The sequence below is a fragment of the Parasteatoda tepidariorum genome, chromosome 5, assembly GCF_982258835.1.
Source record: "Parasteatoda tepidariorum strain Cologne lab strain chromosome 5, Ptep-v5.0, whole genome shotgun sequence".
In the NCBI taxonomy this organism is placed as follows: domain Eukaryota; kingdom Metazoa; phylum Arthropoda; class Arachnida; order Araneae; family Theridiidae; genus Parasteatoda; species Parasteatoda tepidariorum.
Genome location: NC_141759.1, coordinates 40289292 through 40311416, shown reverse-complemented (window position 1 = coordinate 40311416; position 22125 = coordinate 40289292). Strand labels below are relative to the sequence as shown.

Genomic DNA, 22125 nt, shown 5'->3' with positions numbered 1-22125 from the left:
TCTAAATGGAATGGGAATTATAAGAAAGAAATAAAAATGCTAAGACTTAACGAATTTAATGATTAAATAGTTTTAGATAATTTTTGTTATGACTTAAATATTGTTTATCTTTACGATTTCTTAAAAATCATTAGTCTTTAATGGGTTAAAAAATAAATAGGTCGTTAATGCATGGAAATGTAGTTATCTGTTTTCTTTTCTTCAGAATTTGTAATTTGTCAAAATTTAAAGTAAATATCGTACAATTAAAAAAAATTAATTCTATATTTTTTAAAACTGTGTCTGCTTTTATTAAAATTGAATTCACATTATTTTTTTTTTTGTAAAATTCCATTCAATTATCGAAGTTCAGCAAATGTTTAAGCTTTTGCGTTTGGCATTACTAAGTATTATTTTTTTTCTCGGTACTCTTGTACATATGAACAACAGAAAACTAATGTTTTTATGTTGTTTTTCCTGTTAATAAATTTTCCTGAAAATATCACTTACCTAGTTCACCCATTAAGCTCTTTATGTAAAATAATCATTGAAAGTTTCGAAGAAAAAAAATAGAAATTTTCGATTGTACATATGTGCCCACAAAATCCCATATTTTATTTCATATGTATTCCTTAATTGTACACAGATTAGGTTTCAATAAAAAAAAAATTCAATTTTGAATTAAACATGTGTTTTCCTATAAAATGACTTCTTGAGATACCCTGTATATTGTAGAGTTTAAGAAGTTCTGCGTAATGTTCTAATATTTTTCCCCAATTACTACACATTAAACACACGAAAATATATGCATCAATGTTTAATGTTAAGATAGTTTCATTAACGTGTTAACAAGTTAGAAAATTTTTTGGACGTAAACATTATTTTAAATTAGTAAAAGGCGAGACCAAATAAAGAACATGTTTCCTAATATAAATTGAGGATTGGTACAACAACCCTATACATAATGAAACAAAAAAAATTTTATGACAAAAACAACAACAGGAGGTCAACAGTGATAACATTTGTTGACAGAAGTTAGCGCAAAAATGGACACTTCCTTTTGAACTGCAATTCTCCTCTATGTCTTGCAGGTTCCAGGGAGCAGTTAAAGATGTCATTTTCACCAGCGATGACGGTGTCCTTAAGCAGCAAGATCTTCAAGAGTCACAAGGCATTCGATCCTCCTCTTCCTCCAACAATCTGATGAGCAGCCAAGATGGGGAAGAAACGGTGACGGTCCACGATCATTGTGAACTGAGCAATCCTTGCTTAAATGGTGGATCGTGCATTTCCACAGATGGGGGCCCCATTTGTGACTGCAGGACTACAGATTACGAAGGAGATCTCTGCGAACAGAGTAAGCTTCAAACTTCTTGATTTTTTTTACTTCTTCTTTATAGCTTCAGATGTGGCAATTGGATAAATGGAGTGACATTATCAGCTGTGTTTGGCTGAGACTAGTTTTTTCTTCCTCTCTACGATTATGTGAAAGTGGAAAGTGTGCTTGACGTTTGGTTCTTAGATTACTTTACTTGCTTCTATACCGATTTATATTGAAGTTCTTTTTTAACTGAATGATTTAAAATTGTGGAATCACAATTCGATGTTTTAGATAAAAGACTCGTTAACTTGCATTTTCCCCCTCGCGATTCTCTAATAATAAAAGGAAGTGTGCTTAACCTTTATTTCTTATATTGTTTACTCTAATATAGATGTATAATTGAATTTATTTTAAATTTTGGATTGACAATACAATGTAACGGGACATATAATTTAAATAGATCAGCTATTAATTTACATAGAACGGTGCTCTGAAAAAATGTAAAGTGTGCTTGATGTGAACTGGCGTGAGCTTACTTTTATAACGGTTTATTTCGAAGTTCTATTAAAAGAACTTGGCTTTAGTTCCAAGTTCTTGTAAAAAGAACTTCGAAACAAACCGTTATCAAAGTAAAGTAACCAAACGTTAAGCAAACCTTCCATTTTTAGAACGTCGTTCTATGTAAGTTAATTTACAATTTTACTCACCAAATCTACTAAAAATAGAAAATGCGTTTTATGTTTAATTCTTAGAATACCTATTTTGATTCAGGCTTCTCGAAACGTTCTTTTGAATAGAGCAATTTCAAATCTCGGAACTACAATTTAAGATATTGTTACATACGATTTAACTAGAACAATTATTAATTTTCCGTCTACTTCTCTGATACTGAAAAGTGATTCAACCCTTGATTCTAAGATTACTTTAATTACTTCAATACAAATTTATATCGAAGTTCTTTGAAGCCACTATTTCGCGTAACATATGATTTAGATAATTAAGTCAATTTTTTTTAATTAGATTAAATTTTTCAAAAATTCTGGTGCTCTCTAGCAATAATTGCATTTTACTGCCCTGAAAAAATTAAACAGTACAAAACACTTGTGTTTAAAGCAAACAAAATGTTTGAACGTTAGCATTCATTTTATTTTAAAAATATTATTAACAGACAGTTTAAAAAATTAAATATTTATTGCAAATCAATAACATTTCTTAACTGTCAAAATACCGCGATTTTCTCATTTTTATAACTTTATATAAGACAGTTGAAAAATTAGCAATCGTGTTTAGTAAAGCATGGTAGGCATTTTTTCTGAGCAATTTTTGGAAAAAAAAGAGTGTTCGGTGGTTTGGATGAAAATATCTTTACCTTTCTTTACTTCGTTTACATCTAACCGGTATTTAGCTTTCTATCTCCTTTTTAGGTCGAAGGTGTATTCATGATCTAATGGTTATTATGTTTGATTAGGTTTAACTATTTCAACTTGAATTAATTCTATTATATTTAAAAGAAGCACTGGAAATTTTAAAACAATGCAGCGGAAGGCAAGAGCTCCACTGGTGCAATCGGTTATGGCATCGCTCACACCACAGGTAGAGAGCTGGGGATTGCAAGTTCGATCCTCGTAGAATAGTAAACAGGAGGGAATACACAGCAAGTTTCACGTTAAATCTGAATATCCTCTGATTGTTTGGAATATGGAAGTATGGAGAAAATAGCACAAACTCAAGAGCTGTTTTCGTCGTCTGACCGGGTTTAAAATTGCATGGAGTTAAAAGATAGAGACCTGAAAGATTGGGGATAGGTGCTTATAGCCATGGTTGGTGTTGTATGCGTACTGCCGGAGGCAGTATAGAAAGATTAGGGGGACGAAGACCCACAAAAGAGCTAAATGACAAAGTATCCAACTATGAACTATATATATCTATGTAATCTCAATAAATTCTTAAAATCATAAATTTTAAGTTCTGATGCCATCTCCAATTGAGTAATTTTGCAAAAAAATTTCAATCCGAATAAATAGCTAAATATATTCATCCATAAAGAAATACACTTGGCTCATTGCTCATGGTTAGATCGAACGAAAAAAACACTGCTTCTGGAATTAATAAATAAAATATCGTTTCCGAAAAAAACTTTTTGAGTTTTTCGGTTTTCGAATAAGAATGTTGCTCTTTATTTTCCACTCTCTCTTTTTAACTTATGTTCTGAATTGCATTTATTATTGATTTATGTACTTCCGCCTACACGAAACATAAAACTCTTTTATTATTTACGTTCGAAAAGGATTGGTTTTCTTCTTACAGAATAAAAATACAAAGTCATGTCCCCAACTCCCATTTTACAAATTAAATCCGACATACTCATCTGTTAGTAAATGGAAAATGCCCAGAATCACACAACTAGTCCACAGGGACATCAATCAAATCTCTTATAATTCAAGATATGTATTATTTCTATATATAGAAACGAAAAAGAAATAAGTTCTACGCAGCATTGATCGTTGGTATTTCATTTATCTTCAAGCTCAACTGCCTCTTTCTGATCTTTCCTTAAGCAATGTCCCCAAACTGGTAAAAAATTATTTTCAACATGTTTGGTATTCCTTGTTTCTTCGCCAGCATCGATTCGTTTCAATTTCTACCATTTCCCGAAGAGAATTTCTGTGTCACACAGCTTGGAGCGTTTGTCCCTGGGCGCAAGGAATTAGATATCGTTTGGTGAAAGAAAAGAAACTAAAAGAACTTTTTTTTTGTTGTTTGCTGTTGGTGAGTAATCGAAGTGTTAAAGGCTTAAGTTCGTCGTCTGGTTTAGGAGTTTTATCTTCCTTTAGCACACGTCATGTTCTGTATGGAAAGTTTTCGCCTAACTTCTAAAATTGTTTCAATGTAAACAGTTTTTTTTTCTGACGGTACAACAAAAACAATATCAAACAGCCATATAATAATAGTATTATTAATGGTAATTTTTCGCTTCTTTTTTATTTTGAAGTATTGCTTATCAAATAGATATTTTTTTCACTTGTAGTAATTAGTTTTTATTTTTATTTTTAATTGTGTAATGTAATCGTGAAACTTTATTACGAACAATTTTCAAACCTTCGAATTTATGTAGTTAGAATGCCTGCAAAATAAAACTGTCAAAAACAATTAATAAATGTTTAAGTCTAATAAGTTATTAAAGAAACGTATCGCCGTATTGTTTATAAAACTACAAAATAGATATTTTTTACTTGTGGTAATTAGTTTACTTCTTAAAAAATAGTAAATTTTATAATACGATTTGACTATGAAGAATTTTTTTACCTTCAAGTTTGCGTTCTAATTTATGTAAAGTGTGTATGCATGCTAAAAAAATCGGAAAAGAATTAATATATTTCTAAGTCTAATAATTATTAATAATCGTATTGACTTATTATTTGCAGAAAATATATTTTTTATTTTGTGGAATTTAGTTTTTTTAATAAAAAAATTAGAAGAAAGTAAACGTGGAATTTTATTTTGCAGAATTTTCAACTTCTTAATTTCTATTCTAATTTATGCAGCTAGTATGCATACCAAATTAAACAGCAGGAAGGAATAAATTAGGTCTAATAATTATTTAAAAAAATCACATTTTGCATTACTTTAATTTATTTCAAACAGCCTTTCATTGACATTAATACATTTTATTGATATTTATTTCTTGCTCTCGTTTTATAATTAAATCATAACGTATCTACTGCTGACAGAATCAGAGTTTAATTCGATTTTGACGAAATCGGGGTTTTGTCTTTTCTGATTGAATCATAATTTCATTTGATTTTGATGAAGATTGTTTTTTTTCTCCAGATCAAACTATACTTTAAGTATAGCCTTTAGATTCTGGCAGTGATTCCGACCGTTTGTTTTATTGTGATTGAATCTTAATTATGTCAAAACATAATTTGGCTCTTTCTGACTGAATTTTAATTTGTTTCCATGTGACTAAATTATAGCTTATTTAACCTTTATAGCTTGTCTATTTCTATTCCAACCTTTAAATTCTGGCCGTGATTCCGACTGTTTGTCTTAGTTTAACCGAATCTTAATTCGTGCATAAACCTAATTTGGCTACTTCTGGCTGAATTATAATTTGCTCCCTTCTAAATGATATATTGCTTGTCATATTCTGACTGAAATTTAGTTTTTTTTTTTCAGTCTGTATTATAGTGCGACTTTTTTTTTTAATCATAAGTTTGATTCTGACAGAATAAAATGTTTTTTCCGGCTGATGCTTCGTCTAGTTTTTTTTCTGGCTTAAGCTTAGTCTAATTAATTTTTCTGGTTGAAGCTTTGTCTTAGTCTAATTTTAATACCAGTCTGATTAGATACATATGAATATTTCGTTATCTTGTGGTAGCAAAAGTTTGGACCAAAATTAGCTTGAACGCGATAGTGCAAAACTATATCTAACTGGGCCTTCTAGTGTGATTTAATGACATGTTTTATTAACTGACATTAAAATAAATTTCTGTAAATTCCTATCAGTTTATTTAATTGTTCAAAAGGTTAACTAAACATTGAAAATTGCTTGATTAACTTTAAAGTTTTAAAAATTAATATTAAATTATTCATATTCTAAAATTCCAATTATGCATTAGTCTCAAACGGAAACTAAAAATTCCATATATTACCATATATTTTATTCCTCTTTGAAGAATTGAAAAATGTCTTTGTTTAAAACACACAACGTATCATTTAAAATTTTAATTTGTTTCGGAACGATTGCTTCTAATTTGCATATCACCTTTCTCATATCTCGTGAAATTCCAAGTTTTCATCGCAGAAAGTGCTTTAAAAAGGGTAATTTGAATTATTTGCAAATGTCTTTGACAACTTAACACTGCACATTAGAATTTGAAACAGTACTTATAAATTAAATTAATGAAAGCTGGACGAAAAGGCTTCAAAACAAACGAAGTGTAATCAAATTTCCTTTCCAAGTCGAAGTTGCTGGAAAAGTAGACGACTACTGCAATGTTGCCACACATGCAAACTGAATAACGAACGAGAAAAGATCACTTGAGAATATACTACTCTGTCAATCGATTCCGAGTAGAATTTTGCTCGAGAGGCACGAAACTTCGTCTCGTGACGTTCTCAATTATGTTTCCATGCAGGCGTACGGATGTGTTCGTGTATTTTAAGAAGAGACATTTATTTAAGATGTGTTTCTAGTTTGTTATTCCGTGTGTGTTGTTTCGCGGTTCTTGGATGTAACTGTCGTGTTGTTTCAAGGACTGTGATGGAATAGTTGACATTTATAAGAATAAAGTGCTGAAAAGAGAATGGATGCACAGAAGTGCTTTGAAATTTCGTGCGACAATTTTAAGAAGTGGTAGCAGCATACAAAATATTTAAGAAGTAATTTGGTGGTTTAGAATTTTAATAAAATAAAATCGCATTTTAAAAACTTTATGATTTAGAGCAATTGTTTATAAGATTCTGACGATGTTTAAAAATTATAATAATAACATTTCAATTTAACGATGAAATAAAGAGAAATTTACGCGTTTTGTTTATTACTTTAATGTTCAGAAATCAATCTCGAGACTTTTTTTAATGTATAAACCAATTTCCTTTTCAAAAAATATGTATTGATGTGTTTTGGTTTTTACACAAATAGGACTGAGAGGATGAAAGTTTTAACACTAGATGGCCCAAGGAAGTAATTTTGACTGCTTTTTAATTTCAATTAGATAAACAAAGATGACACAATTTCTTAAAATTTTGTGACTTTTTGTACAACATATATTTTTTTATTGTTAATATTTACTAACAACTTGTTATATAACTGAAAATAATATCAAAAATATTAAAAATTAATTTTAAGCAAATTTCTTTATACATTAGTTATTCTTTCACAATGCAGTCATTTTGTCTGCTTTTTGGGCAAAAAATAAATTTGAGAAAAATATGGTTCAACTATACTTTGACAATACGAAACAACGATTATGGCTTGCATTTACTATTGATCCGCGAGCTACCCAATTGGCGTAATAACTAAATTCCTAGTTTTCCTTTAAAGTTTTACAGTACTATCTTTCGTTCTCTTGGCGTTTTAATTAACAACTGAAATATATGCTTTCTGACCTTACTCAAAGACTGTTCGTAGGCAAATATACCTAGAAACTTTTTCCACTCTGAAGATATTTAAATACTGTCACCGTAGTACCCATATCCATTGAGATATGTAGTATTTAAAAACTTCTGTAAGGTTTATACAATTAATGCTAAAACTGACTATTTTCGATGTACTTTTCTCAGCATGTAAACAAGATATTGCTTCATCTTTTTTTTCACAGAATATTTACATATACATGTTTACACAATGACAACTGTTAATACATATCTTTGTCAGAAATGTTTTTTAAAAATTTTGAACTGAGAACTTTTAATGTTTGAAAAAGCTTCATCGGTTTTGAGCAAACATCTTTCATAACTCAAACTGTATTCCTGTCAACTCTAGAGCATTACCACAGTATAGAACTCACATAATCTAAAATTTCTACCCAAAAAATTCCAAAGCGATATGATAAGTAGTTTCTTAGAAAATGTACATTGAAAAAGGTCAGTTTTAGCAATATTGATATATTCCCTACCGACTCACTTTAAGAAAATAAACGAATTTTTATAGTTTTTTCCTTCTTCTTTGCTAAAAAAAACAACCTTCTTTTTTAGAAATTATAGTTTTGATTGGTTAGTAGAATCAACTGAAGGTTATTTATTTTTTAGTTTTTCAGTTTGTGCGAGAAAAAAATTAGAATAAAAATAACAAACATTTGAAAATTCGAAAAAAAATAAAATTGTGATTTTCATGTTATTTTTCCTCTAAAAATGCGAAATAAAACAAAAAGAGATCAGGTTATTAAGGTGAGAAAAAGTTACATTTCTGAAACATATTTTCAGTTTATCATAGTAGGATTTTACATAGATTATATTATGTTATTTACGTACTGATTTTCTAAATCTATAAAACTAAATTTATGAATATTGAAATTCGTATAGAAATATCAAAATTAATATAATCAAATGAAGAAAGAATTCCATATTACTTGCGTTCAAAAGTGACTTATTAGATAATAAAGAGAATAAGAACTCTAAAACTAAATTCATGAATATTTAACTTCGTATAGAAATATCAAAATTAATGTAATCAAATCAGGAAAAAAATTGGCATTGTTTGCTCCCAAAAGTGACTTACTAGAAAATAAAGAGTTTAGCTGCAAAATGAAAAAATCAAATGCGCACAAAAGAAAATTTAAATTACTTTACATAGCCTTGAAAAACTTCATTTCATTGTATTCTTAAATTTCTTTGAGAAAAAATATTTAATCAGAGCTTTCTGCCAAGAGGCCCAATAGGAGAATGCAATTAAGATGCTCAAAAATACTGGAAAACGGGAGCATAATTTTTGACTTTGGGAATTGAGAAAATCAGAAAAATTCTCAATTAATCTCATTCAGTTATATAATAAACTTCTCTCTCAAAAAATTTAATTAAATTCATAGACTCAACTAAATGAACCAGAGAGAATACATCAAAATGTAAATTACATTTTTATTTTGTGATAGAAAATAGTTTTGAAAAATAAACCATACCTCGAGAGCCCTTTGAAATGGAACAATGGAGTTGTAAAATAAACAAGTGCAATTTAAATGAAATTTTATGAAGCTAAAAATTCTATCTTCTCTGAAATTAAAATTGAATTTTCTTTTTTTATCGTTTGGTTTTTCTTTAAAACGTTTAACTTTAACTTGTAAACATGAATTTACTTTTCAAAGTACATGATAGAGTGTGAGATTAATATTTTACGAAAAGGAGCTTTTTTCGAATATTTTAGTCAGTTTGAGAAGTCAAGCTTCCTCTTTTTTCTAAAAGAACATTAGATTGGATTAAAATGGAAATTAAATTTACGGTGATAAGTTTCTTTCTTAAATTAAAATTATTGTTTACTTGAATTTAAATTCATATCCACGGAATTTAAATTCATATCCATATATTTCAAGGAAGTTTAGAAAAGTGTTACATTTGACTTTATATTTGTAGTTTTTATTCTTCTAAATAAAATCCCAAATATAAATTTTAATTTTACAAAACGAACTATTTATTTTAAAAATCAGAATTAATATTAGCTTTTTTAAATTTAGTAAATGTAACATGATATATTTTATTTATTATGAATTATATGTGACGTCTTATTGTTTATTTTTCTTAAATATGAATCTATATGTGATATCTTATAGTTTGTTTTTCTTCAAAATGTTTAATCTGTAATTATAAAAGAAAAAGTTTTGGGACCGTTTATGCGTAATTTTATGACACCAGAAATGCAGAGTCCCGTATCTTTGAGAGTCCACGTAATTATTTTCCTCAGTTAGATGACGTGGACTGTGCCTGAGTTGAAAACCCTCTTTCCAGGCTTCCACGCCCCAACCAATGAGAGAACTTTAAGCCATGACATTTAACGTACACCTTGCTGAATATGCACGCTCCAGTTGATTAGTCATGTGCCAGGATCGAACTTATTTTGACTAACGTGTGATACCATTTCTTTCTTGTGAGCGAACATTAGTGGGTTAAAAAGGCACTCTCAGGACAATTTTTAAATGTGGCGTATCATAAATTTTTTCTCAAACCCTTTAATCGAACTTTATCAATAAGTTTAAGAAAAGCAAATATTTTTAATCCCTTAATTCTCGGACAGAAAAAGTGGTTTATGTAAACTGTATGAAAAAAATGATAGTGCATAATTGTTACACCAAATAAATAGTTATTTCTGTTATGTGATGATTTAGATTTAAAACAACAGTAAGTATGGGTTTCAGATCCATTTATAAATATTTATATTATTATAGTATGCTACTATTTTGTACCCGCAAAATAAATCCTAATGATGAAACACTTATACAACCACTTTCTCCTTTTTAAAAGGGCACTAGGTACAAATTGATTAAATCTTTAATTGAAACAGAAAACTATTACTTGAATTAATTAAGCTAATAGCTTCATTTGCAAATGACAATCTTGACTTTGTGGACTCAATTGATATTAAGTTAAAATTAAACATATTCTCATCAAAATGAGGTTTTAAATAACGATAAAATTCAAGCACAGGAAAGCTTTTGAACGCAATGAATTCCATTACAATATATTCAATATATCTAAGTGAATAAGATATCAAACGCATTGTACTATCATTAATAATAGAATGGAAGGAAATTATATATGCTCTTTCACAAAGATAACATTAATGTTAAATGAAACGATCTAAGTAAGAAAGGTTTTGTTAAACAACTAACAAATCCCTTAATTGTAATTGAAATCATGTGGAGTGACAAAGTTTCCTATTCTATAATTTAAATGATATTACTAATAAACAGTACTTCATTAATTGTATAGTTTGTGGTGAACATTAGAAAGATAAGTTTGTCCATTTTATTATAGAAGACTAATTTTGGTCAAACGATATCAGTAAAGCTTTTGTGTAAGGAATAAAATACTTTTCTGTTAATCAGGCTCTAAATAGATAGCATAGTCATTTAAGTTAAAGATTTATTGGAGATGTAAAACTTCATTTAACGCGTTGAATGTCATGGGGGTCACCGGTGACCCGCGAAGCCAAGATTATAAGAAACACATAATTCGAGTAAATTTTTAATTCTTTTATATTATTATCGATACTAAAATGGTTTGAAGAAATTAATGCAATATAGAACACACAAAAATAGTTCTATTTATATACACAGAGATGCCAACTTGCTCCGGACAACGAATAAATATTTTCGAGTGGTAGTTTATTAATTGTGATTCTTGGTTCATTAAATTCAAATTAGTAGATTTTTATCCGCTACAATTTCTAAACAATTCGTAGGCTTATATAATTCACCACTTTTTCAGATATGTAAACTAAACCTTTTAAAAAAGTATCAAAATCTGTCTAATATTTGCAAATTTAGTTTCTAGTTATTTACCGTGTGGCCAGACGGGCAAGCCATGCAAAATTAGCGTGGCGTTCAACGTGTAATGGATGTAAATGTAATGGAGATCAATAATTTGAAAACTGAAGTAACATTTATGTGTCTTTTTATGCTAAAACAGGTATGTGATATCATTTAAAATAATGAAGTAACATTTATGTGCCTTTTTACGCTAAAACAGGTATGTGATATCCTCTATTATATATAATTCTCTTACGTGGCTCCCAAATTTTGGCTGTATTTCTTTTCTGCCGGTGACAACGTTTGCTTTGTTTTGTTTACGTTTTGAAAACAAAGCATTCTGCCTTTTAATGATGTGTTTCTGATCTAATATATATAATTCTCTTACGTGGCTCCCAAATTTTGCCTGAAGTACTTTGTACAACTGAATAAAATTCTTTTCACAACACTTAAATATTTACTTTATTTTCTTCATATATCAGTCGGCAAAGAATTCTGTTAGGTTAAAAAACATTTCGCTAAAAAAATAACGAATTCTAACAGAAATAAAGATAAACAACTTAAAAAATAAGAATGCTGTTGCCAGCCATAGAATTTTTTGAAAGTTAACTTAATAAATCAAAATGACACAGAAGCGCAACTAGATCAAAATTATGATACCTGAGCGCTTGACATAACAAATCCTTCAATTCTATAAGTGTTGTATCGCCAAATGCCCAAATTAACAATTGTGTTTTTAAAGAAATTCTATACAAAAGTTTTAAATAAACAACCTACTTCTACAACTGCTTCTTGAAGAACTTGGCTCATTGATTAAAAATATTGTTTTAATTTTACAGTACTAACTTTACTTCTACTTTCTTTATTGCTATGACCCTCTTTCATTACATTTTACAACTTCATGCTAAATTTGAGGACTTTAAGTTATTTTGTGGCTGAATACTGACATTTAGAAATGTGTACATAAAAAAGTAATATATAGAGGTTAAGAGTTTGCCTCAGAAAAATTTGAATTGTTGACAGATTGAATTTAACAATGGAAACAATCGTTTTTGTGAAAAATTGAATTGTATTGCTGACATCAAAATTAAAAATATTGTGTTTCAACTTACCAATACTACCTTAATTTATACTTTAGAATTGCCTCGGAGAAATTTGAATTGTTAGAAATGACTTAAACAAAAAGTTTTATTTTAACTGATAAATACTATATTATAATTTAAACTTTTTCTATGACTATACTCATTTTCTTACTTTTTTCTTTGTTTTTTATGCATTTTATATTTCTGTGATAAAATAAAAAACTTATAGTTGTTCTGCTTCTGAACACTGATGAAAACACAAAATGATGGGCTTCATCAACAATCAAAAATATATACATTTATTTTACAAATTCCATATTATTAGGGTGGCGCCCTTCAGAGAATTAAAAATGCAAAATTATCTTCATCGAAGCCGATGCTTTAAATCCGGCGTTCAGTGGCAGACTACTATTTCATACTGTTTTACAACACATGGCTTTAGCCCTCTGGTGGGAAAGACTGAAACAAAACTTACAACAGTTACTTTTCTCAACAACTGAAATTTAGAATAGTGTGATTAAGAAAAATATGTGAACTGTTTGCAATTTCAAATTAATATTGAAATGTACAGGTTTAGAATTTTCTACAGAGGTTTGTGGGAGATTTTAGCCTCCTGGAGGGAAAAAAACTCTTCACTCCCTCAATGTGCGCTTGCTAGTAGAAAACTATGGGAGACAAATTAACCCCACCTTCCATATTCCTCTCGCTTCCCGCCTGCCTCCTCAGTGTGCGGCCGGCCTTAGCGAGCAGGGGGCGAAGCCTCCTAGTTTAAAATAATGTTTTAAGTTTTATATAATCCTTTTCTCAATAAATATATTCATTAAAATCTTTTTCTCAATAACCACTCTTGAACGGAAATCATTATTTCTATAAATATATACTCTTTATTTAAGTGCCAAAAATATTTATATAAGTATTCAAAATCATTGTAAACTAAGGATAAAAAAGTTAAATTTAATGTTTCCGTCTTAAAAATACTCGTCATGGGTCTATTTTATAAATATTTTTATCTCCTTTCTTCAAAAGAATAAACACTTCAGTTTTACTTAAATCATCCTGTATGGTGTTATTCTTGAACAACTGATCTGACGAATTGTTATCCTTTCTCCTATATCTTCATCTGCTTCTTTAGAAAGATAAATTGATTTGGCGTTTTCTTTTGAGAATTGACTTTTTTTCATTGATATAATAGCATGACATGCTTCGTAATGGATTTAAAGTTTTAGTGTTTATAATGATCCTGTGGATGCCTATCTGGATCGGACGACGAGGACACTTACATTTCCTCGCTGCACGCCACTGATAACCTCCTGATAATTGGAAAATAAATCTTGCGACTCTATCAGATTAGCCATCAAGCTGTAAAATATTATCTTTCAATTTTTTATGAATTAGGAATCCTACTTATTGCCTTTATTGAGTTCTTATTCAACATATTCTTATTATATGCATTGCCATTATTGGTTCTTATCTAACGTATTCTTATCCTGAGTATTGTCTTTGTTGGTTTCTGTCCAGCATATTTTTATCCTTTTATTTATTTATTATCTCTTTAGTTATCAATCGTATCTACCAATATGACTTACATTTCATATTATTCATATGCAAACATTTTTTGCATTCACTTTTAATTGTAGACAGAAACAAATATGCTTTAAAAAGTTTTAGCATTAAAGTTTGCCGTCAACAAGCGCTGCTGATTATCACAATATCTGTGGATTATTTTTCATTTGATATTATTTTCAGACCTGCCAACTTTTACGCATTTGGCGTAAAATTTTATTTCTATGTTTAAAATGGTAGTATGCTTTCTACATATTCCTTGTATTTATAAACTTAATTTATCTTTTTAACCACCACAATTTTTTTTTAAAAAAATAACCATATATATTAATATGCAATAAAGTGATGGTTCACATATGCCCTTTCCAAAATACTGCGCATGTTTCTGCCTAGAATAGTTTTTCAAATTCACCTTTACTACCAGTGGGGAAAATAATCTTCTAACTGATTAAAAGTTGGCAGGTATGTATTTTGATATTCTGGAATGGTACATCTTGGTAATATTTAGTGTATTAACACGTTCACTCCAGGAAAAGTGAAAATACTGACAGAAGAACTATTTCAATAGTAGATAATATTCGGGAGAAGTTAATCTATTCTCAACAATAACAATTCACTGTAAGGAAATTCATACCCTCCAACTGCTACGGAATTTCCGTAGTTTCAGAAATCTTCTTTTCAGACGGTAGCAAAATTAATGTCTTAATATTTAAAAAAAAATAAATTTAGCGTAACTTGTCCACTATTACTTATAAAAGTGCAGGCCATATGGCTAGCTTCTTAAGTTCTGAAAAAAGTTTTATGAGAGATCCATTTGCTTTAAAAATTTCTACTTTGGTTCGCTACCACTAGAAAGAATTATTTTCAAAATCCTCATAAGTTGGAGGGTATGGAAATTTATCACGGCGAAGAAGCAATTCAATATAAAAACTGCATCCGTTAAAAACAATTGGTAGTTATGGATTTTTATTATTCCCGGAAAAAACTAAAAAATGAAATTTATTGTTACCAGTTTTTACTACTTTACACTGCCAAGATGAGACAAACTAGCCTAGCGTGACGCACCGGTGGGTCAGCCCGGCGTGAACGTGTTAATTTAGAACTAAATTCAATCTGCATAATTTTTTTTCTCCATTATTTGCATACTTTAAATATAGATTTTTCTATTACTGTATACACAGAGCTGCCAACCCTTTACACTTTTGGTAAAATTTTCTGTTAATGGTAGCTAAGTTTATGTTTTAATGTATAATTCTTCATTGGTTTAAATTTATTTTCCTCAACATAACACATAAATGATTTAGCAACTCATATGCAGCGCAACTTTGTTCCAGCTCTCTCGTTGTGTGTTGGCAAAATTGTTGTCAAATGTTGGCAAAATTAAAAATTCTGAAAGCCTCGACTTTAAATTTTCCGACCACTTTATAATATATTTTGATAAACACGTAGGAGTTGCCAAAGTTGGCATCTATACAGTGCATCTGAACTCTGTTGTCAAAAAATTGGCGATGGTCTGCGGAAGGTTAGCCATCCCTGAGCTAGATTTTTCACTTTAACACTAGGTTTACGGAACGCGTCATTTTGACGCATTTCGAGTTTTGTAAGGAAAATTACAAAACCCGCTTGAATTTTTATTTTATCTCTTGTAATGACTTTTATCCATTGATCGAGGTTAATATATATTGAAGTCTATTTTCTTCAAAAGCGTTGAAATATTGAAATTCTTTTTGCGGTATATCTATCTCTACGGATATACGTCAATTTGACACGATCGTAATTTAGACAAAATTTTGAGTAAACATGTAAACATCACATCAATAATAAATAGGAATGTACCGACAATACTTAGATCCGTTATTCGATATCGTTATCTCAAATGAAGCAAGCGATAAACAACTGTTGCTGATAAGCAATAATAGAAAGAACAAACCCAGAATGTCAATTGATGACAGATTTTGAAGGTTTCAGTTGCGTAGTTCGAGTATTGAAAATGAAATACTAGGATGTTTCATAAATATATATCTCATTTTTTTCTTCCTTATAGTATATAATTACATTGCTTTCTAAGTGCAGAGATGTCAACTGCTCCGGACACGCCAAAATAATCAAAAAAATGGTAAATAACTACTAAGTTTTGCAAATAAAAAGTGGCGTAATATATAAGCCTACAAATTATTTAGAAATAGCGGTGAATAAAAATCTACTAAATTGAATTTATTAAATATTTATTAGTATATATATGTATTCGTTCATGCGTCAAATTGACGCGTGTTCGTAGAGATAGGTATATAAGAAACGTCCGTAAACCTAGTGTTAATGAACGCTATGCTAACTACTAAATCAAAACTTAAACGCAACTCAAGAAGAACAAAATCGATAGCATATTTTCTAAACAAGCCATTCCTTTACTCTGCCTGTGTTAATTATGGGTATCATTTCATAATCTATTCTGCCAATAACATTCCGGTATAATCCCGTCTCCTCATAATATTGGGGCAGTAATCAATATGGGATGCCGTCTGTTACATTTCATTCCAAAGCTGGTGTATCAGTTACGCGTGATAGCTTCCCATATAATCTGTATCTGTTGGATCATGTATGTCAGGGTGCATGGGGGATTAATTAATATTCTCATTGTAGCATCATTGTTTGCAGGAGAACTAGATTATCAACTCTGTAACTGCAACTGGGAGTTTAAATCGTTCGTGGCCTTAATTTACTGAAACTGTAAACGTTCATGACTAAATAATCTGAAAGGAAACTGGTGGATGTTAGTTTCTAGTTGATTTCTTCTACTCTGTTTTAATGCTACTTTCTTGTTCATCATAAATAATGAGTTCAATCTCTTTGAGGAAAAAGAAAGATATAATGACCCCCCCCCAAAAAAAAACTATTAATATTGTAAACTTTTTTCAATATAACGTTCACGTGAACTTTTTTTCGTTCACGTGAACATAAAGACTGGCAGCTCAATTATTTCATTCTTGGAATTTATCTCGGCGGAACAACACATTCGTACTTCCGCCATTAATTAGTAATATTAATATCTTTATTTAGATCTGAAATTTGCTAATGGCAGTATTTCACAATTAAAGTTGTGGGCAAGATTTAAAAAGTATCAGATTAATGTGATAATAAATGTCCTACCAATTATTTCATAATGTGTTTTTTACTTCAAAACAAGATGTTTCCTTTTCACAACAGTAGTCGTTAATGGGTAAAACCATTCCCAAACAACCATTTCGAAAGCGTTAAAATGTAAAAAGTGGTAGGGCTTTATCTAATTTGATCTTTTCTAGTGTTGAATATCACTTTAAATTTCATGGTATCGCAGAGATTCCAACTGCTCCGGAACCGCCAAAATAATTTTTAAAAAAATGGTAAATAATTTCAAAGTAAATTTAGCAGTTATTTGACCATTTTCGCTTGCTTTTTATAACTCATAGCATAATAAAGTGGTGAATCATATAAGTCTACAAATTATTCAGAAATAGTGGTGGATATAAATCTACTAAATTGAATTTATTAAACTAAGAATCACAATTGATAAACTACCACTTTAAAATATATATTTACTGTCCGGAGCAAGTTGGCATCTCTAGTATCGCAGTCACCATTTATAGATTTTTATTTTATTTTAAAATCGGTATTGAACGGCCGACCCAATATTGGTTAGCGACTCTCAATGTTTAACACCGAAGCCTTGTTATATTGAATCCAACCCAGAAGACAAGGGAATTCCGGAATCAAGCAGTAAGACAAACAGGCCTTCATGGAGGTTTTTATTGATGGAACTAACCCGCATTTATGTCACATGGAGATTAAGACCACGAAAATCTTTAACGGTTAGCTAGACGGCAAGGGGACTCTAATCCATGATCCGTCTACTACTGAGGTTATTTTACGTTCAAAACTGGGTGGTGCTAGCCGAGAGCAGAATTCGTATGAACCAGGCACCGCTGGGACTCGAACCTAGGTCACCTCAATGGGAGTTGAATACTTTATATCCCTGAGCCATCGAGGCTTTCATATAAATGTTTATTTTAGTTTGCAACCGTCGTTGAACAGCCGACCTACTTTTCGAATTTACGACTACTAAAGTTCAACTCCATAGCCTCGTAATTTTTAACCCAATCCAGAAGGCAAGGGAACTATTGGATCAAGTATTGGGAGAAATTTGCCTTCGTAGAAAATTTTTTGATGTAACTAAGCCGCATTTGCGTTATGTGGCGAGGAAAACCACGAAAACCTCCCACTGTTAGTCTGATGGCAAGGGGACTGATCTGTCTACCACTGAGGATATTTTACAGTCAAAACTGTGGTCCAGATGCAGAATTCGTATCCACTAACCGTCGCTGGGATGATTCGAACCCATTTCACCTCATTAGGAGGCAGACGCTCTATTCCCTGAGCCATCATTGCTCATATAGATGGTTAGGCTTTTAGGTTAGACTTTGCCTAACCATATGAATGTTCATTTTATATTATAACCGTCGTTGAACAGCCGATTTACGATCACTAATGTTCAACTCCGTATCCTTGTAATTTTGAACCAATCCAGAAGACAAGGAAACTCCTGGATCAGTACCCCCAGAGGTATGATTTGTTATGGGAACATGGACCACTTTGTGACTCTACAGATTTAACGTGCATCAGTCATCATTTACTTCACGGGGAGTCTTCAAGAAGCAATGGCAAAAGTAGGAATATCAGATGTATTTTACTAGTTTGTATTCACCGCCACACCTAATATCTCGAAATAAATATTTATAGGTGTAAATTCCGTGATTTCGAATTTTAAGTTTAAAAAAGAAAGCTTATGAAACAAAAATTGATTATTATTTTTTTTTTTTAAAATATCAACCTCATTTTTTAATTTTTTTAGGACCGTCCGAACCCTGTGTTTAAGTGAGCAAAAGTGTTTTATTTCTCTCAGATAAATTTCAGGAAAGAAATAATTTATTTACCAATCCGCAATCGCATCGAACCATAGGGGACGTTGTTGTGAAAATAGTGGCGACTGACAGACAATATTTTTTAAACACTATTTTTTATCTTTAGTCCCGCCCCACAGTTAAAAACAATTGAAGCGGTCAATGTTCAAAGGGGGTATGTTGCAAATCTGTGCCTTCGAGAAGAACAAAAAAAAACTGTGTAAAAACTTCTTCATATCAAATACCGAGTAATTTTCCAGAATGTCTAACGAAGAGAATCCAACACTTTGGAAGCAATTAAAACAATCTTTTCACAATTGGGTATAATATGAAAAAAACACAACTACTTCGATTTAGTAGGAACAACATATGACGCAATGCTAAACGAATGGAATTTAGTTGTTGTTTATTTAGTTATTGTTATTAGTAGTTGTTGTTATTTGTTTTAGTTGTTGTTGTTTATTTAGTTGTATTTAGTTTCAATAACTTTTCTTTATAATGCAATAAAATCTGGCGAGCAGCTATTTAAACGATCGAACACTTCGTTTGTTTATTTGTGGCTTGAAGTTAGACTCGCAGAAAATGCCGTTCATGGGTTAAATTTAGTAGGAACAACACAACCTGTGACGTAGGCTATATTATACCCAATTGAAACAGTTTTTTGGTTTTTCTCAGAAGTGCAAATTTGTATCATACCCCTTTTTAACAGCATTGATGATATAAATAACACGTTTCTGTTTGTTATTCCTTTATGAATTGGTAATTTCGAAAACGCATAAATTACCTACCTAGATAAGAATATTATTGAGTAGAACTGTTTGGTGTAAAACTGTCAATTTTGGGAAAACTGTGGTTTTTCATTACGTTGCCCAAAATCCTTATTTGAAATTTAAAAACTTATCTAATACATAAATTGAACTCTCTCGGTTTTTAGTCGCGATGAAATAACATTTTCTGTTCTCGTTCGTATTTTCTTTCTTAATTCTAATTCTGATACAGTATCGATCATTTTGCTAATGTGTCTAGACGTTAAATGTTGACAAGTTGCGGTAATAAAAGAACGGATAATTTATTAGTCTATCCTTGCAATAACTACTGAGACTACCAGCAATACTATGATTTTTGTTGTTATTTCTGTCTTATATTAGATAACACAAATCGCATTACATAAACCATTCGCTACATACCAATAAAGCTGTATAGAGCAATATCAGAAAAACTCTACCATATCAATATCTTTATAATCAATGAATGCAACCTGAATGGAAAAAGGCAGGAAAACATTGCTTACATATTTATTATTGATTTTGTTATCAGGAAGGTTTCAAAGGAGTTGGTGATTGATATTAACCCATTATTTCCCAGCCACAAAAAGTGGCTAACATTTTAAAAAACAGTTACGTGAAGAAAGTTTTAATACATATTTGCTTACTTATTATTTGTTTGTACACTATGTAACCTACTATTTCAGCTTTAAAACCGCGCTATCTTTTTACTTTAATTCCAAATATTAATCTGTATAGTGATACTATATATCTTATATATAAAACTATCCGATTTTTGCAAAACAAATAACAATAGAAAAAATCTGTGCTACCACTTTTTTCATTCCCTGAAAAATGAAACCATTCTTTCAAAAGGATTAAGTTAAAATGTTCAAAATGGGTTAAGTTCAAGATCAATTTTTAAGTTTGTTTCTCTAAAAATCTACAGAATCGGTTTTTTAAAAAATTTATTTTGCTCAATTTTTTATTTCTCTAGAATACTTTAAGGCGGTGCTTTTTATTTATAGTTTATTTTAAAAAAAAATTAGGAAAATTTGACTTTAGAAAAATGAGAGAATTACGACTGTTCCTTTAATAGTTAGAACTGCATTGAAAGGCGAAATCGATCGTTTCTTTTAACTCAGCGAATACTAACTTTATAGATAATTACTAATACTTACAAAATCGTTAAATATCGTTTTTTTTATTTGCGATTCTGATATTACATTTTAGCAATCATTTTCTTTAACAACAAAATGAGTAAACAGAACAATGTAGATTCATATTAAATTAAGATATTTATTTAATAAAAGGTTTCCATAAGTTACTGTCATCGCCACAATGTAGACTTGCAGTGTTACCATAATAAAAAGCAATGTTCAACACGTTGATTGAATGATCCAGAGAAACTGAAACAGGAAAGATATACTCGATAATATAAAAGCCTCATTTGCTACAAAAAATATGATAGCGGTAATAATAATAACAGGAATATATAAATAGGAAATAACAGTCGGCATGTTTCAAGCGTTCAAAAATAGGCTAGCATTTTTAAGGCTCACCAAACGTGAATGTGGAAAACAAAGGAGATTTGAAACAAAAAACATAAAGTTTCTAACCAATAAAAATAAAGGTGAGAAACATACTAGAAAAACTTAAGCAGCCGAGAGTGAAACAGTAAACAAAAATAGCCAAGGAAAAAAAGAAAATTAAAATACAAAACTAAACAAATAGCAGTGGCCGAAAGACAAATCAGGGAAAGATGCATTTCCATGTGCTATAGAGAGTTGTTGAACGTGGCTCCTATTATAACACATTATTTTATTTAATCTCATTAGATTTAAAGAATCATTCGCTCCCATAGTTTTTTTTAAAGTTATCTCTTACCATTTCATTGCATTACCTCTTATCTAATAATGGGATAGCAGTCGTAGCAACTGCCTTTAATCTGAATTATCGGAGGAGTTTCTTTACTTAACTAAGTAAGCAACAATCTAAAGAAACTGTCAAGGCTCTATCTGGTTTTACCATTGAGATTAAACTAGTTGGAAAAAAAGAGGAAATAATCTCATCAAATGCACAGACTAAGAATCTTTTCAATGGTTGGGTAAAGAAAGTGTGACATTATAAAAAAAAAGCTGTTCAGTTCTTCTCGTTTCCGTTCCAAAATGAAAAACTTTAGAAAACTCCCTTTCAGCCAACAGATTAAGATTATTGATCCCCCTAGAACATTCTTACAAGCAGGCAGGGTCAACAAAGAAAACTAGAGTAAAAAGAGAAGAGTGAGGTACAAGCGTAAAAAAAAAACCCAAACATAAAAACACCAACGAAGGATCAATTTTGTAAGGGCAATTCTTTACCTACGATGTTTTCAATGGAATAGGACGAACTGAGAAATACCCCTGTCGTGGCGGCGTTTTTCACGATAAGGTTTCTTTCTTTTGCTATACCTTCTATTAGTCTCTGCCATCCGACCCCCAGATGGTTACAGTTAAAGAGAAAAAAAAATTGAAAGAAAAG

The 22125-nt window shown here is 30.4% G+C and overlaps 1 protein-coding gene across 2 annotated transcripts in view; it reads left to right on the top strand.

Moving 5' to 3' along the window:
- The window catches only part of LOC107438212 (neurexin 1), a 302816-nt gene that overhangs the window by 98765 nt on the left and 181926 nt on the right, over nt 1–22125 (top strand). For both annotated transcript variants that reach the window (XM_071185922.2, XM_071185921.2), the window contains exon 4: nt 1071–1336. In XM_071185922.2, coding sequence (XP_071042023.1) covers nt 1071–1336 — 266 coding nt within the window. The remainder of the gene's footprint in view (nt 1–1070; nt 1337–22125) is intronic.